The sequence below is a fragment of the Pseudorca crassidens genome, chromosome 10, assembly GCF_039906515.1.
Source record: "Pseudorca crassidens isolate mPseCra1 chromosome 10, mPseCra1.hap1, whole genome shotgun sequence".
In the NCBI taxonomy this organism is placed as follows: domain Eukaryota; kingdom Metazoa; phylum Chordata; class Mammalia; order Artiodactyla; family Delphinidae; genus Pseudorca; species Pseudorca crassidens.
Window position 1 is genome coordinate 71,996,466 of NC_090305.1, and position 15,666 is coordinate 72,012,131.

The following is a 15,666-nucleotide window of genomic DNA, read 5'->3' on the forward strand; positions in this document are numbered from 1 at the left end:
CAACAAAGCAGAAGAGCCCGTGTGCCGCAAATAAGACCCGACGCAGCCAAAAAAAAAAAAAAAAAAGTCTGGAATTTCATTCACTGTATTATATACACTGGACAGGGGAGATTTAGAATTGGGATTAAATTCCATCACTGAGGCCTAGCTTGTACCCCTGCTCTTGAAACTATCAATCTCCCAAGTCTCTACCTAAAGATAAAGGGTCCATCTGGAACCATCAGCACCAGAGAAGAGCCCATCCAAACTCTAAGATGGGAATTCATGGGCCACTGCTAATACTAACTCCATTTGATTAGATGATAGGCAAGTGCAGACAAGAAACGAAACTCTTGTTTAAGGAAGCGCCACCTATTTATGGACGGTTTTCAAAATTAGAAAGAACATATTATGAAGTAAATATCAAAGATTTAACTAAATTCCCAAAGGTTTAGTCTTAATCCAACCACAGTAATTTCATTTATTCCACACGATGGAAGAATTTTCTTTACAACGGTAATTACTGCACTTCCCATATTTTCTACTTTTGCAATGTTTATTAACTAGAAATCGTGTCAGATTTTTTTTTTTTTTTTTTTTTTGCGGTACGTGGGCCTCTCACTGCTGTGGCCTCTCCCGTTGCGGAGCACAGGCTCCGGACGCGCAGGCTCAGCGGCCATGGCTCACGGGCCCAGCCGCTCCGCGGCATGCGGGATCTTCCCGGACCGGGGCACGAACCCGCGTCCCCTTCATCGGCAGGCGGACTCTCAACCACTGCGCCACCAGGGAAGCCCCGTGTCAGATTTTTATTCTGCTCATGTGACCTAGAGTTCCTTTACAGCTCTGTGTAGAAAAACAAGGCTTTAGTTCTTTCTTTCCTTTGGAGATTACTCACTTCTCAGCCTGAGGGGGAAGGCGAGCCATCTCCTGGAGTGTCTGCTCTAGTGTACAGTGCCTATACTTCCTATCCTGTGTGGCACCTTGATCTACTCATCACTGGGAAGAGGTGACAGAGCTCGGAACTTATTAGTTATTTGTTGTCAGAACACCAAAAGGTCTGTATAAAAACAGAACAAGGCATCTATGTAGATAACCCATATCTCATTAAGGATATGAGAGGGAATTTATGGTAATATATGGTAACCTAAAAGTTCACAAATGATTCTTGAATTTAATCTCATCTAGTTTCCGAAGAATCAAGGAATTCATTATAGAGATGACTGCTTTTCCTATATTAATTTTCACAGATCCACAAATTCTTCATAATTCTGTATGAGACACTGAGGAATCTGGTACAAACTGAAACTTCTCATGGGCTCTAAGTACATTTCTCTGCCCAGGAGGTGGGACCTTTGGTGTCTGAACATGAAGATTTGTTGTAGTTTACGGTGAATATGACTGTTTTTAATTAGGGGCAACTACCTTCTAGAGCACTGCTTCCAAAGTTTGTTCCCCGAACTCTAGATTCTTGAGATGTTAAAGGGCAGTATGTGAAAAATGGTCCTGTAGTCAAGTCAATCTGGAACTTGAGGTTACTGTTTTGTTTACTGTGGGACCTCTCAGAGTCTTGAGCACTGTAACGCCCCAAGAAGATGGGGGAGGAGAAGCCATTCTAACAATGTTTTCTTAACTCATTTGACCAATTAGAACCTCTTTTCAAGGACCACCTGTTAACAATGTAGAGGCTAGTGTTAGAGAACTGTTAAGGGAGCTACAGTCTTAGCGTTTTTCACACCTTGTTCCTTTAACTTTTGGTGAGGTGAAGATTCAACAAAAAAAGCTTAACTTAACCCAATGTTAGTAAAGAGTAAGATGACAATTACAATTCTGCTGAAACAAAGTGCAGCAGTGGAAACCTTCCACCTCACTCCAAGGAAGCGTGGGGCTTTGAAGTGCCGATGTCAGGTGAAAAGCCAGGACAGCTCCAAAGCCACAAGGTTTGAAGACCACTGAGGAACTGCCCACTGCTTGGCACATAGTGGACAGTTCATAAGTATGTATTGAATAAATTAATGAATGCACCACAACTTCCATTTAATTCAACTTTGGGGAGAAAATGTTATTAACTTTTAAACTAAAATACAGGGAGGGACTTCCCTGGTAGTCCAGTGGCTAAGACTCCGTGCTCCCAATGCACGGGGCCCAGGTTCGATCCCTGGACAGCGAACTAGATTCCACATGCCGCAACTAAGACCCGGCGCAGCCAAATAAATAAATAAATAAATATTTAAAAACACACAAACAAAACCCAGGGAATTCTGGTGGTCTAGTGGTTAGGACTCTGCACTTTCACTGCTGAGGGCCTGTGTTCAGTCCCTGTCGGGGAACTAAGATCCCACAAACCATGTGGCAAGGCTTAAATAAATAAATAAACTAAAATACAAAACAGAAAGAAAAAAAAAAGCATTCTAGAAGAGCCTCTCATTTGGGTAATATTCCAAATGATGCTTAATGAGGGTTGTGCACCTAGCACCAATTACAGATCATAAATTATACGCTTCGGTATTACAGGGTGCAAGTTATCAGAGTACTTTTCAAAAACTACATAAATTCCTAAGACCTAGCAGAGCCTGCAGGGTGGAAGAAGAGGCATAAAACCTTTCCAGAACTACCTGCTACAGGCTAACTCCTGCAGTCCAAGATCATTTTCTCCCACAGTAATTTTACAGGAATAGAAAAAGAGCATTCTAAATTTTCTGAGGTAAGAAAATGTCTTTCCTTATCTTTTAGGCTTAAAACTATAAGACATGTTTTCTTTTTGAACTACTTATTCCCGCTGGCCCTGGAGGTGACTTCGCCAGCCCACGAGCCCCCCGCAGGTCTCCTCCTCCCTTTAGTTCTCCCACTCAGCATGCAGAGTCTCACCCTCTCATACTCATCCTTGGCTCTGCTTAGCATCTCCAGGATGTCGATGGGCCTGTGGTCACTGCAGCCGTTGGCCTGGCTGGGACTCTGCTTATCCCGAGCTGCTTGCTGGGACCGCCGTGTCTCCTCTTCTACCACGCTACAGGAGGAGAACCAGGTTTTAGAAAGACCTCTTTTGATACAATCTGACCCAAGAACTCTTTTGGTGTCCATCTTCCAAGGATACAGGAAGAATGCCACATGGTAACATTGTTCTCACAATACAAAACACAGAGCCTCGGTTACCCCATCCCAGGAGTATTCAACTACCTACTTCACCACCTCACTCACAACAGTACCAACCAATATATTTAACTGTCAGAAGGCCCAAAATACAGAATTCCTTTCCAGAGTGGGTAGAAGTAGGTACCTTTAAAACTCTACTGAATTATCTCATTCTCTCTCTTTTTTAAAAGTATGTCAAAATCAGTCAAACTAACTGGTGAAGTAAATTTGAAAATGGACAATGCCACCAAGACCAAGGAAGGCTGCACAGTTGAACAACCCCTGGGGAGAGTGTGTATTGATAATGGGGTAGCAAGGAGAAAGATCAGCTTCTTGAAAACGGAGGTCTTGGTGAATCTTCAAAAGTTAACGATAGCACTACAAGCAAACAAAAGATTTCCCTTGTTCTCTCCTTAAAAAAATCACTAAGTGGGTGACTGAGGTTAGGGTGACTGTGGTGATGCTCTTTATTTTGATTGGTGCTGCTTAAACTAATTCTGCACTTGAAAATATATAAAGCATGAAAAGTCAAGGTCTAAGTCGAGGGTTGTGGTCTTCAAATCTATCTGAGGGGTTTCATTTCTTAGGAACATCCTCTCTCACCTGCCACATATTAAAGTCTGAAGCAATTATAGCAAAATGTGAGAAACTGAAAGCTGGGTGGTGAGCACATGGATATTTTATTGTTTCTTATATTTTTCTTCAAGCTTGAAATAAAAGTAATAAATTTTAATGAAGCAACTAGTCTTTTTTTCTTTTAAAGATCCATTCAGGTTTCAATCCCAACTGTAATGAATAGGCCTACCTGCCATGGGGTATTATAGGTACAGCCACAACTTGATAATCATATTAATTGAGAACTTTCAGACAGTGATGATGACAGGCAATAAAACAATTCAGTAGCAAAAGGCTTGTTTTTATGGACTAAGAGGAGTAGGACAACAACAGGCCACCCAGTGTCAGCTTTACTGCTTTAAAACAGCCTGTCCAGGAACTCCCAGTAGTGTGTGTGGGATGGTTCTTTTATTTGAAAATACTGGGTTAAACAATATTAAACAGATTTTTTTTTAAACAGCAAAAACATTCTGAGTTTTTAACATGCTAAAATGTATTATGATTCTCCAAGGATGGGCTTATAGATTTCCCCAAATTTATTTGACCGTAGAATCTTCTCTTGAAGTAGGATTCTTATTTGGAAAACGCTGCTTTAAGGTAATGGTATCATTTCTCTATTTAGATTCTTACAGCTCTTAATAGGATTATTATTTATAAAACAAATGTAGAATCATGGACTTGATGGCAGACTGAAAGAAGACAGGCATGTGATATGAGGATCAGACCAATTAGAATATTGTTTCATTTATATCCATACTGGTAATCAACTCTTGGGAAAGAAATACTGTATTGTGACAACTGTGAGGCCTGTTGCAAAGGAAAAAAAGACTGCAGAGATCTACATTGGTTATTTCTTGATGGTAGATTACAAGCAATTTCACTTTCTTTTTTTGTACTTCTCTTCATTTTCCGTAATTAACAGGCACTCTTTTAATAATCGGAAAAAAGAGTACTATTAAAAATGACTAATTAGTTAATACTCAGTTATAGGCCACATCAGCCTGAATCCACCTTCTTGCTCTCCTACATAGCTTCTCAGTTCTTAGTAACACCTTTCGGAATAAATCAATTTTTTACTTGAAGAATTTTTATTATATTGTGGCTGTCAAAACAGTGATAAGAACTAGATTTAACAGAATGGGCAATAATGGGCACTTTTATTTAGATGCACAATATGCCCAAAAGAATTTTACCTGTATTTCTGGTTAAGAGAGGTGATATTCTAAAATATGTAGCAAATAGAGGCTGTATGCAGGCAAAGTTAGAGCAAAGAAGGATAAAGTAACCTTTTTATCTTTGGTGACCAGAACACCATTTATCACAAAGTTAATGTTAACATTAGGTATTCTCTTCAGCCATAAATAGGCCAGACACTTGAAAACTCACTATCAACAGTTTCATGAGGGCATTCACTAATCAGTTTCAATACCACCCCTGCTTCTAGTAAAACAAGCTTAAAGCTTAAGCAAATGTCCCTCTTTTGGGCATTTCTAGTGAAGGAACCCTGAATGTCCTTCTTTTTTCTTTCTGCTTCCTGTTTCTACTTTCTCATCCTATTTCTAGGCTCAATACAATAGTTTCAGATAGGCCTTCAGTCTTCTGCTTTATCTACATTCTGAAGCCTTGCCTTAGGTGTACCACCTGCCCTGAGAGAGAAGAAAGCTCAAAATGGTTTCCTGCAAATAGCTGTTAGTTCTGCAAGAGCCAGGTTCTCTCACTTTGGGCCCAAAAGCTCTCAATCTGCAGGAGAAAGTCTATATATTAATATATTCCAAAGCATAGATATTTAAGAAAAATATTCTGGATTTCAGGACAACCAAGAATCAACAAATCTTTGTCTTCTAAGTTATCAGAAGCTGCCTCTGCTGTCACTTTCAGAACTACAAAATAGTCAAATAAATGGGTTTGTAAAAAAAAGTTTATCTTTTTTTTTTTTTTTTTAGAGAAAAGTTGTTCTAAAAAGAAAGTCTGGTTCTGGGGAGCCAACAACACATTTTCAAATGAATGACACAAGTTCATAAGGAACAATGTCCTTGGGGTGCACACAGTAATAAACATGGCCTGCCAGTGGCTCATAGCTACAGCAAACAAAGCAGGAAGCAGATGAACATCCAATTGAGACATGTTAGCAGTCCTGGACTAAAACGTGGCCTTAGCCATGTGCACTTCTTTTAAAATGCAAATATACCTGGAACTGAGATTTTGGGCCTAATTATTTACACTTTTACAAGAATTAGTTTAAAATTAGACTGTTAAAAAGAAAATTAAGACTGTTTTCCCCCACGCATGTAGGTAAAAACCTTGCAGGAGAGCAAAGGGAATTTTGATTTGACAGAGGGGAAAGAGAGGTCTGCATTTCTGAGGAGATTCAGGCAAAAATTGCAAAGGAAATATAAGTGCACCAGAACTTGCCACCCACTGCATCAGTTTGTCCAGAGCTCTGTAGCACCTCAGGCCCCTCCAGCACCTAAGTGTCTTGGGCTCCCAGAAACCAGAATGGCAATACCAGCAATACAGATAAGCCACATGAGGGGTGGCTTCTGTGGGCCAGTCTGAGAAAGGTCGATGAACCATCCCTCAGAACATCAATCCAATGAAAATTACTTTCCAAATTCCAAGATTCTGGTTTATAAGAACTCTCCTGGAACATAATCCATTAGAGGATTGGGGACTACTAAACCTAGAATCTGTGTCAAAAATAAGTTCTCTTAAAGGAAGTAGCCACGGATGTGTGCAGAAGTTCTCTATCAGTTACTGAACACAATTCTATCTGCTACAGTGGATATCTGGAGAGAACCTAAGTCAGATCCACTGCATGTGCTGGTTAGGCTGTGCACTGGATATAGAGGATACCCTCTGGAGCTAGGCAGTTCATATGGCTCTAACCACATGTTTAACAGTTAAATTATGATCTGTCTGCAGGACTGAATACAATGCAGTCATTATAAATACTAGAATGCCCTGGAAAAATGCTGTTGACATGAAAAGTAGGATGTACAGTATGATCTTACTTTTGTAAGTGTAAAGAAAAAAGTGTTGCTTGCCATTCCAGTTCAAGAAACATCAAGCCTATAGCTACTACAGTTGCCCACAGAGAGTGTGCCCTGAGAGGAATTCAGAATGGAGAAAAACAGGAAACATTCTGTGCTTTGGATATACTGGTCCTTAGATTAAGATGCATATCTAAGGAATCATTTCAATGACCCCAGATTCTTGCATCTTCTCATACATAGAAAAGCACTAAAATCATCAACTTGAGATGTCTGTTCTTTGCTATTGGCAGTAATCTTTTGATGCTTGACTACATGTTTTTCTCAGCAAAAAAGTTCATATATCCTCATTCTTTTGGCATTCCATTCTCTAGCTCCTTTTTTTTTTTTAATTAAAGTATTTTAAAATTCTTGTTACTATTGCTGAGGGTCATATTTTGAATTCTTTTTTTTCTTACCTTTTTGGTTTAAAAACAAAGTAGTCTTTAGCTGGTTTCAATTATGTAAATATATTTTTTCCTATGGTATTTTCCTCTTGGTGGTAACATCTTAAGTAGATGTTTTTTTCTGATGTATATATATTAAAAAAAAGTTCATATATATCCTGGCTCCTCCTTTACCTCCTGGGAGCAGTTCCTCAGAGCTCTCTGAGAGGCTATCTCCCAGGCTATAGTGCTCAGTAAGGTCACTGAATAAAAATTAACTCACAACTTTTATGTTGTGCATTGTTCTCTCAGTGGACGTAAGAAACAATCACACACATCAACCCAAGGTACACGTAAAGAAAAAGACTGGAATCAAACAGACAAAAACGGTAATGCTAGTAAGTAGTAGGATTATAGATAATGTTAGATTTCTTTAAGCTTGGCTGCCTTTTTCAAAACTTTGACAATAACAGGAAATCAGGGGAAAATACGAGTTAGTGGACTCCAGTAACAAAGAGAAAGGGGAAAAGTCATTTTTTCATCTCCCATATATCACTAATTAAATCTATGGTGTAAACAGAAATACTTACTCGGCCATGAGTTTGGCTATGCGGTGACAGTCATTCTTGTCATAAAACCAGATACTGTATATTGACACTTGAAAAACAAAGAAAAAAAAATAAGGGGAAATGAGGTTTCAATACTTGGGTAATATGTAAGTAACATATTATCACCATAAAATGTCACAGAATTTACCATGAGGACCTCAAACTGTTAACAGTTACTCTAAAGAAAAAAAAAGCCTCCCCGCAAACTGTTTAATAATAAAATTATTAATAAAATTAGGACAGCTAAAATATTCAGATGAAAATTGCAAAAATTGTTGGTTTTAGACATCATTACCAGATCTCATCAAGCTTAAGATGCCACTAAAGTACAAGATAAACTATTATTTTATGTATTATCAAGAAAAAAAATGCTGCCAATTAAACTAAGAATTAACATTGATTGTGTGGAAAGGGAACATTGCCTACCATTCCAGTAAATATCGTATGTTGCCCTAGCCTGCCATCAAGCCATCAGCCACTGCAGCGCCCCCTACCCCCCTATGGTGAGCCCTAAGGCAAATTCAGGATGGAGACAAACAGCAAACATTGTGTGCTCTGGATACTGGCCCTAGATAGTTGCATATCTAAGATGTCTATCTAAGGAATAATTTCAATGGGCCCAGACCTTGCATCTTCCCGTACACACAAAAGCAAAAAAATCATTAACTTAAGGTATCTACTTTTTGTGATTAGCAGTAATATTTTGATGTTCAACTACATGTTTTCAGCAAAAACTCCTACATATCCTGGCTCCTCCCTTACCTCTTTGGAGCATTCTTCAGAGTTATCTGAGAAGCTATCTCCTGGGCAATAGTCCTCAGAAAGGTCTCAATAAAATTTAACCTGCAACTTTTAGGTTTCGTTTTTCTTCACTTGATAATTGTAAAATGCTTTCCAAATTGATAGTCAAATGTGGGGAAAAAGGTGTCTTAATCGTTGAAAACCATGTTCCAAAACCAAACACCAGAACCTTTATGAGTCTCTTGAAATTTAAGAATATAAAATTAATACCACATTACAGTAAAAACAAAGCTTTAAAAAACAAACACCAACTCCAGACCCATCCTATGATCGACTCTATTCACACGTGAAATGGAAGTGCCCAGGCTGAGCTCCATATCACACTTCTTTTCCAATCTTTTATTCCCAGTATGGTGATTACCACTAAGAAAGCCCCCACAAAACACTGAATAATAAACAAGCTCCTGCTGTATAGCACAGGGAACTATATTCAATATCCTGGGATAAACCATAATGAAAAAGATAATAAAAAAGAATGTATATATGTATATAGCTGAGTCACACTGCTGTACAGCAGAAATTAACATCGTAAATCAATTATACTTCAATAAAAAAATAAAGAAAAACACTGGTGAATGGATAGATGAACTTTATAAAGATGACTAAATATAAAACTACTGTAAATACTTTTTAAAAAATATTTATTTATTTCTATTTATTTATTTTTGGCTGCGTTGGGTCTTCCTTTCTGCACACGGGCTTTCTCTAGTTGCGGTGAGCAGGGGCTACTCTTCGTTGCGGTGCACAGGTTTCTCATTGCGGTGGCTTCTCTTGCTGTGGAGCACGGGCTTCAGTAGTTGTGGCACGTGGGCTCAGTAGTTGTGGCTTGCGGGTTCTAGAGTGCAAGCTCAGTAGCTGTGGCGGATGGGCTTAGTTGCTCTGCAGCATGTGGGATATTCCCAGACCAGGGCTCAAACCCTTGTCCCCTGCATTGGCAGGCGGATTCTTAACCACTGCGCTACCAGGTAAGTCCAAAACTACTGTAGATGCTTTTTTAAAAAAATTTATTTTATTTATTTTTTATTTTTGGCTGTGTTGGGTCTTCGTTGCTGCACGGGCTTTCTCTAGTTGTGGTGAGCGGGGGCTACTCTTTGATGCGGTGCGTGGGCTTCTCATTGCGGTAGCTTCTCTTGTTGAGGAGCACAGGGCTTCAGTAGTTGTGGCACGTGGGCTCAGTAGTTGTGGTGCATGGGCTTAGTTGCTCCGTGGCATGTGGGATCTTCCCAGACCAGGGCTCGAACCTGTGTGCCCTGCATTGGCAGGTGGATTCTTAACCACTGCACCACCAGGGAAGCCCCAGATACTTTTTGAATTTATTTTTTTACTTGAACTTTTAATTTTTATACAATTTTTAAAGGTTACTTTCCATTTACAGTTATTACAAAATTTTGGCTGTATTCTCTGTGTCGTACATATAAATACTTTCTGGATAAGGTAGATATACTGAATACATAAGTCAAAATAAACATAGCGATAGGCATGGCTCATTGCTATAATGTGCACCCTCTGTGACACAGCACATCCCAGGTTGCACCCCCTTTCATACTTACTGTGACTCTCTGGCACAGGAAGGGCAGATATGCTTTTATTTTTTAAAATTAAACTTTTAGTTTTGAAATAATTGTAGCTTAACATGCAACTGCAAAAAATAAACAGAGATCCTGTGTGCCCTTTGTTTGTTCCAGTGGTAACATTTTGTAAAACTATAACATAATATCACAGCCAGACTACTGACATTGATAAAATCAAGATACAGAACATTTTGGGACTTCCCTGGTGGCCAGTGGTTAAGACTCTGCCCTCCCAATGCAGGGGGCCCAGGTTCGATCCCTGGTCAGGGAACTAGATCCCACATGCATGCCACAACTAAGAGTTCACATGCCACAACTAAGGAGCCTGGAAGCCACAACTAAGAAGCCCACCTGCTGCAACTAAGACCCAGCAAAACCAAATAAATATTTTAAAAATATATATTAAAAAAAAAGATACAGAACATTTCTGTAACCACAGGGATCCCTGTTGCCCTTTTATTGCCACAGCCATCTCCGTTGATACCCCTCCCCCATCTCTGACCCCTGACAAGCACACTAATCTGTTCTCCATTTCTATAACGTTGCCATTTCAAGAATGTATTATAAATGGAAACATAGAGGATGCAACTTTTTGCAACTGACTTTTCTGTCTCAACATAATTCTCTGGATATTCATCTAAGTTGTTGCTTGCATCAATAGTTTGTTCCCATTTTTTGCTGAATAGTATTTCATGGTATGGATGTACTAGTTTATTTAACCATTTGTCCACTGAAGGACATCTGGAGTGTTTCCAGTTTTTGGCCATTATGCATAAAGCTGCTATGTTCGGGTACAGGTTTTTGTGAACCTAAGTTTTCACTTCTCTGGGTTAAATGTCCAAAAGTACAGTTACTGAGTCACAGTAGTTCCATGTTTTTTAAAGAGAAACTGTTAAACTGCTTTCCAGTTTTACAGTGGATGACACATCTAGTCTCTGTGCATCCTTGCCAGCATTTGTTGTTCTATTTTTACCTTTATGCATTCTGATAGGTGCATAGTGGTAACTCATGGTGGATTTAATTTACATTTTCCTAATGGCTAACGTTACTGAACGTCTTTTCATCTGCCTGTCATCTGTATATCCTCTCTAGTCAAATGTCTGTTTATGTCTTTTGACCCATTGGATTGTTTTTTAAACTGTTGAGAGTTCTTCATATATTCAATATACCAGTCCTTTGTCAGACTTGTGGTTTGAAAATATTTTCTCCTTTGTTGTTTTTTTTTCATCCTCTTCACGAGGTCCTTCCAGAGCAAAAGTTTTTAATTCTGACAAGGTGCAATTTATGAGTTTTTCCTTTTATGGATTATGCTTTTGATGTCAAGTCTAAAAACTATTTACTGACCCCTAGATTCAAAATTTTATCCTGGGCTTCCCTGGTGGCGCAGTGGTTAAGAATCTGCCTTGCCAATGCAGGGGACAGGTTTCCAGCCCTGGTCCAGGAAGATCCCACATGATGCGGAGCAACTAAGCCCGTGCACCCCAACTACTGAGCCTGCGGTCTAGAGCCCGTGAGCCACAACTACTGAAGTCTGAGCGCCTAGAGACTGTGCTCTGCAACAAGAGAAGCCACTGCGATGAGACGCCCATGCACCGCAATGAAGAGTAGGCCCTGTTATCTAGAGAATGCCTGCATGCAGCAATGAAGACCCAAAGCAGCCAAAGGTAAAATAAATAAATAAAAATTTTTATCCTGTTTTTTCCCTAAAGGGTTTATAGTTTTACATTTAAGATGGTGATCCATTTTGAAGTTTTTTTGGGGAAAAAAAGGTTTAGGTTAATGTTCTTTTTTTTCTTTTTGGTGCAACTGTTCCAGTATTATTTGTTGAAAATGCTCTCTTCTATTGAGAGATCTTTGGTACCTTTGTCAAATATGAGTTGGGCATATTTGTGTGTGTCTATTTCTGGATTCTTTATTCTGTCCTATTTATTTGTTTATCCCTCTACCAATACCACATCATCTTGATTACTGCAGCTATATATAGGCTTTAATATTGGGAAGAATAATTCCTCCACTTTATGCTTCTTTTTCCAAGATCGTTTTAGCTTCTAGGGTCTGTGTCTTTCCATATAAATTTTAGAATAAGTTTGTCTATGCCTAAAAAAATCCTTGCTGGGATTTTGACAGGACTTGGGAAGAGCTGACATCTTTAGTATGTCAAGTCCTTCAATGCACAGATATAGCACATGTCTCCATTTATTTAGGTTTTGATTTCTTTCATTTTGTAATTTTCAGCACACATACCCTGTATATTTTTTGTTATGTTTACCCTAAGTATTTAATTTTCTTTGTAGAGATTATGAATGGTATTGTTTTTAACTTGGGTTTCCACAGGTTCATTGTTAGTATGTAGAAGTCTGATTGATTTTTGTGTGTTGATCTTGTATCCTCAGACCTTACCAAGCTCACTTATTAGTTCTAGGAGTTTATACATAGACAATCATGTCATTTGTGAATAGAGACAGTTTTATTTCTTCTTTTCCAATCTGTAGCCCTCTTCTTTTTTCTTTTTTGCCTTATTGCAGTGGCTAGATCTTCTAGTGCTATGTTGAATAGCAGTGATGACAATGGATATCCTTGTCTTGTTTTCAATCTTAGAAGGAAGACATTCAGCCTTTCACTTATGATATGGTGGATTAGAGTGACTGATTTTTAATATTGAACAAGCTTTGCAGATTTGGAATAAGGCCCATTTGGGCATAATTTATATTTCTTTTCTATATATTGTTGGTTTTGCTAATATTTGGTTAAGGATTTTTTTCATCTAAGTTCATGGGAGATACTGGTTTGTGGTCTTTTTTTTTTTGTACTTTGTCTTGTTTGGGTATTAGAGTAAATACTGGTCTTACACAATCAGTTGAGAAGAGTTCCTTCCCTTTCTGTTTTCTGGAACAAACTGTGTAAAATTAGTGTTAATTCTTCTTTGAATTCTCCAGTAAAACCATCTGGGCCTGAAGATTTCTTTTCTGAGAGCTTTAAAATTATGGATTCAATTTCTTTCATGGCTATAGGACTACTCATGTTATCTATTTTATCTCGGTTGAGTTTTGCAGTTTGTTTTTTTCAAGAAATTGGTCCATTTCTTCTAAGTTGTCAAGTTTATGAGTATAAAGTTGTTAATAGCATTCTCTTATTACAGAGGATGTGTAGTGACATTGTAAGCAGATACGGTAGGAGGTCCCAGGAGAAAGAGAACCAGGCACAGCTTTCTTGACAGAAGAGAAGCCATTTTTGGCCTAAGACATTTTGTGTTCTAAGCCTGGCCATCATGCTTGCCCCTGAACAGGTCCCAGTAACTAATGATCTTAAGGGAACAAAAGAATGCAGAAATAAGCTATTATCAGGCAAGAGAAGTAACAATAACAAAGATAACATATCAGTCTTAGACTCCCAGTTCTGTTTCAATGGTAAGACTAGCCTGAAAAGCTCAACCACCAGATCAACTGAAACCTAAGGAATGATGATGTTGACCTTTTCTGACCCTCAATCAACTATAGAAGCTTGGACTCTGTGGACCACTCAAGCCCCTTCATGAATATGCATGTATCCTTAGCTTAAAACTCCCCCAATTTTGCTGTTCAGGGAAACCCTGCTTTGGGAAAGCCCAGTAGTTCTCAATTGCTGCAAGTAATAATAAATCCTTCCGGGTTTCCCTGGTGGTGCAGTGGTTGAGAGTCCGCCTGCCGATGCAGGGGACACGGGTTCGTGCCCCGGTCGGTCCGGGAAGATCCCACATGCCGCGGAGCGGCTGGGCCTGTGAGCCATGGCCGCTGAGCCTGCGCATTTGGAGTCTGTGCTCCACAACGGGAGAGGCCACAACAGTGAGAGGCCCGCGTACCGCAAAAAAAAAAACCCCAAAAAACAAAAACAAAAAAAATAAATCCTTCCTTCTACTGATCTTTGGCTTGGTTTTGTCTTTTGGCTCGACACCCACCAAGAGGCAAACCCAGTTTGGGGGTAACAACGTCCACTATTTCATTCCTGATATTGCTAATCTGTGTCGTGTTTTTGCTTTTGTTAGTCATTACTAAAGGTTTATCAATTTTATCGACTTTTTCAAAGAACTTTTTTTTTTTTTTTGCAGTATGCGGGCCTCTCACTGTTGTGGCCTCTCCTGTTGCTGAGCACAGGCTCCGGATGCACAGGCTCAGCAGCCATGGCTCATGGGCCCAGCTGCTCCGCGGCACGTGGGATCTTCCCAGACCGGGGCACGAACCCGCGTCCCCTGCATCAGCAGGCGGACTCTCAACCACTGCGCCACCAGGGAAGCCCTCAAAGAATCAACTTTTTGTTTCATTGGTTTTTCTCTATTTTCATCTTTTCAATGTCACTGATTTTTCTGTTCTCATCTTTGTTCTTTCCTTACTTCTGTATGCTTTGAGTTATTTTATTTTGTTCTTCTTTTCCTAATTTCTTGAGGTGGGAATTTAGTAGACTCCTAGGCAGTGTTGCTTGAAGGGGTGAGAGAAGTTTCCCATGGCTAGGCCGTCTGGTATGCCTTTAGTGGGGAGCCTCTGACCTTCAGAGATGAAGACTGCTACCCAGGCCAGGCTGGTTGTGATGTGACTCCTCCCCTGCTCTCACCACACCTTCATGAACAGGAGGGAACATATTACCCCAGTGGCCACTTATTGTCAGTAGGGCTTCCAATCCTTCCTGCCAGTTTTGCTGGGCTCACCTGGTATTGTTGACAGGACTCCCATTTGATCTGGGAGAGGAATAAGCCTAACTGGGGCACCCTCCTTTGCTACACTGGAGGTCAAGAAACACCAGGCCTGGGTCCCCTTCTTCTGTTGGGGTGGGAGGGTTGTAAGACAACATGCTGCTGTGTTGTTCTTTGAGTTCTGGGTCCCGCACCAGATCATCTTCCTCTTTCTACTGTTCAGAGTTTTCCTGATTGTCTTTTGTGTTACTTCTGGTTTTTATAGTTGTACTTAACAGGGTAGAAGCAAAGAAAGACAAATCTATGCCATTTTGTTTGGATCATTAGTCTCATTATGTATGCTTATGGATGGAAGACTGAAGCTCATGGAAAGACTACATGACATTAATAAATCAGAGAAAAATAGCCTTATAACTAGAACTCAGGTCTTCTCATTCCTAGGCCAATAATCCTGCCGCTATACACCCAATGCCTCATTAGTTGAAATAATGTAAAATATTTTGTAGAAACAAAAGAGTTAATGGGCTTTAATTATGCTTGAAGACTAAAGCAACACATAAAAGAATAAAGTATAAATAACTGAATAAGTTAAAAATTATACACTAAAAGACTGACAGAATATAAAAAATATAAATGCTAGCACAAGAAACTTTAAATAAATTAAAAATCCTTTTTTATAACTACAATTTGAATTTCATCAATACACATTAACATATATTGATATTACCAATACACATTCATTTAGGAAGCCACTGTTAATAAAAAGCTTTTTTTTAAAAAAATTAAGGTATAAACGACATATTATATTAGTTTCAGGTGTACAGTGCAATGATTTGATATTTGTGTATACTGCAAAATAATTACAAGGCCAGTTAACATCCATCA

The 15,666-nt window shown here is 39.2% G+C and overlaps 1 protein-coding gene across 1 annotated transcript in view; it reads right to left on the reverse strand.

Moving 5' to 3' along the window:
• DCP1A (decapping mRNA 1A) overlaps window positions 1–15,666 on the reverse strand; it is a 58,616-nt gene that overhangs the window by 21,120 nt on the left and 21,830 nt on the right. The window contains exons 4-5 of the mRNA XM_067754763.1: window positions 7,729–7,795; window positions 2,845–2,983 (exon numbers count right to left, since the gene is read on the reverse strand). Coding sequence (XP_067610864.1) covers window positions 2,845–2,983; window positions 7,729–7,795 — 206 coding nt within the window. The remainder of the gene's footprint in view (window positions 1–2,844; window positions 2,984–7,728; window positions 7,796–15,666) is intronic.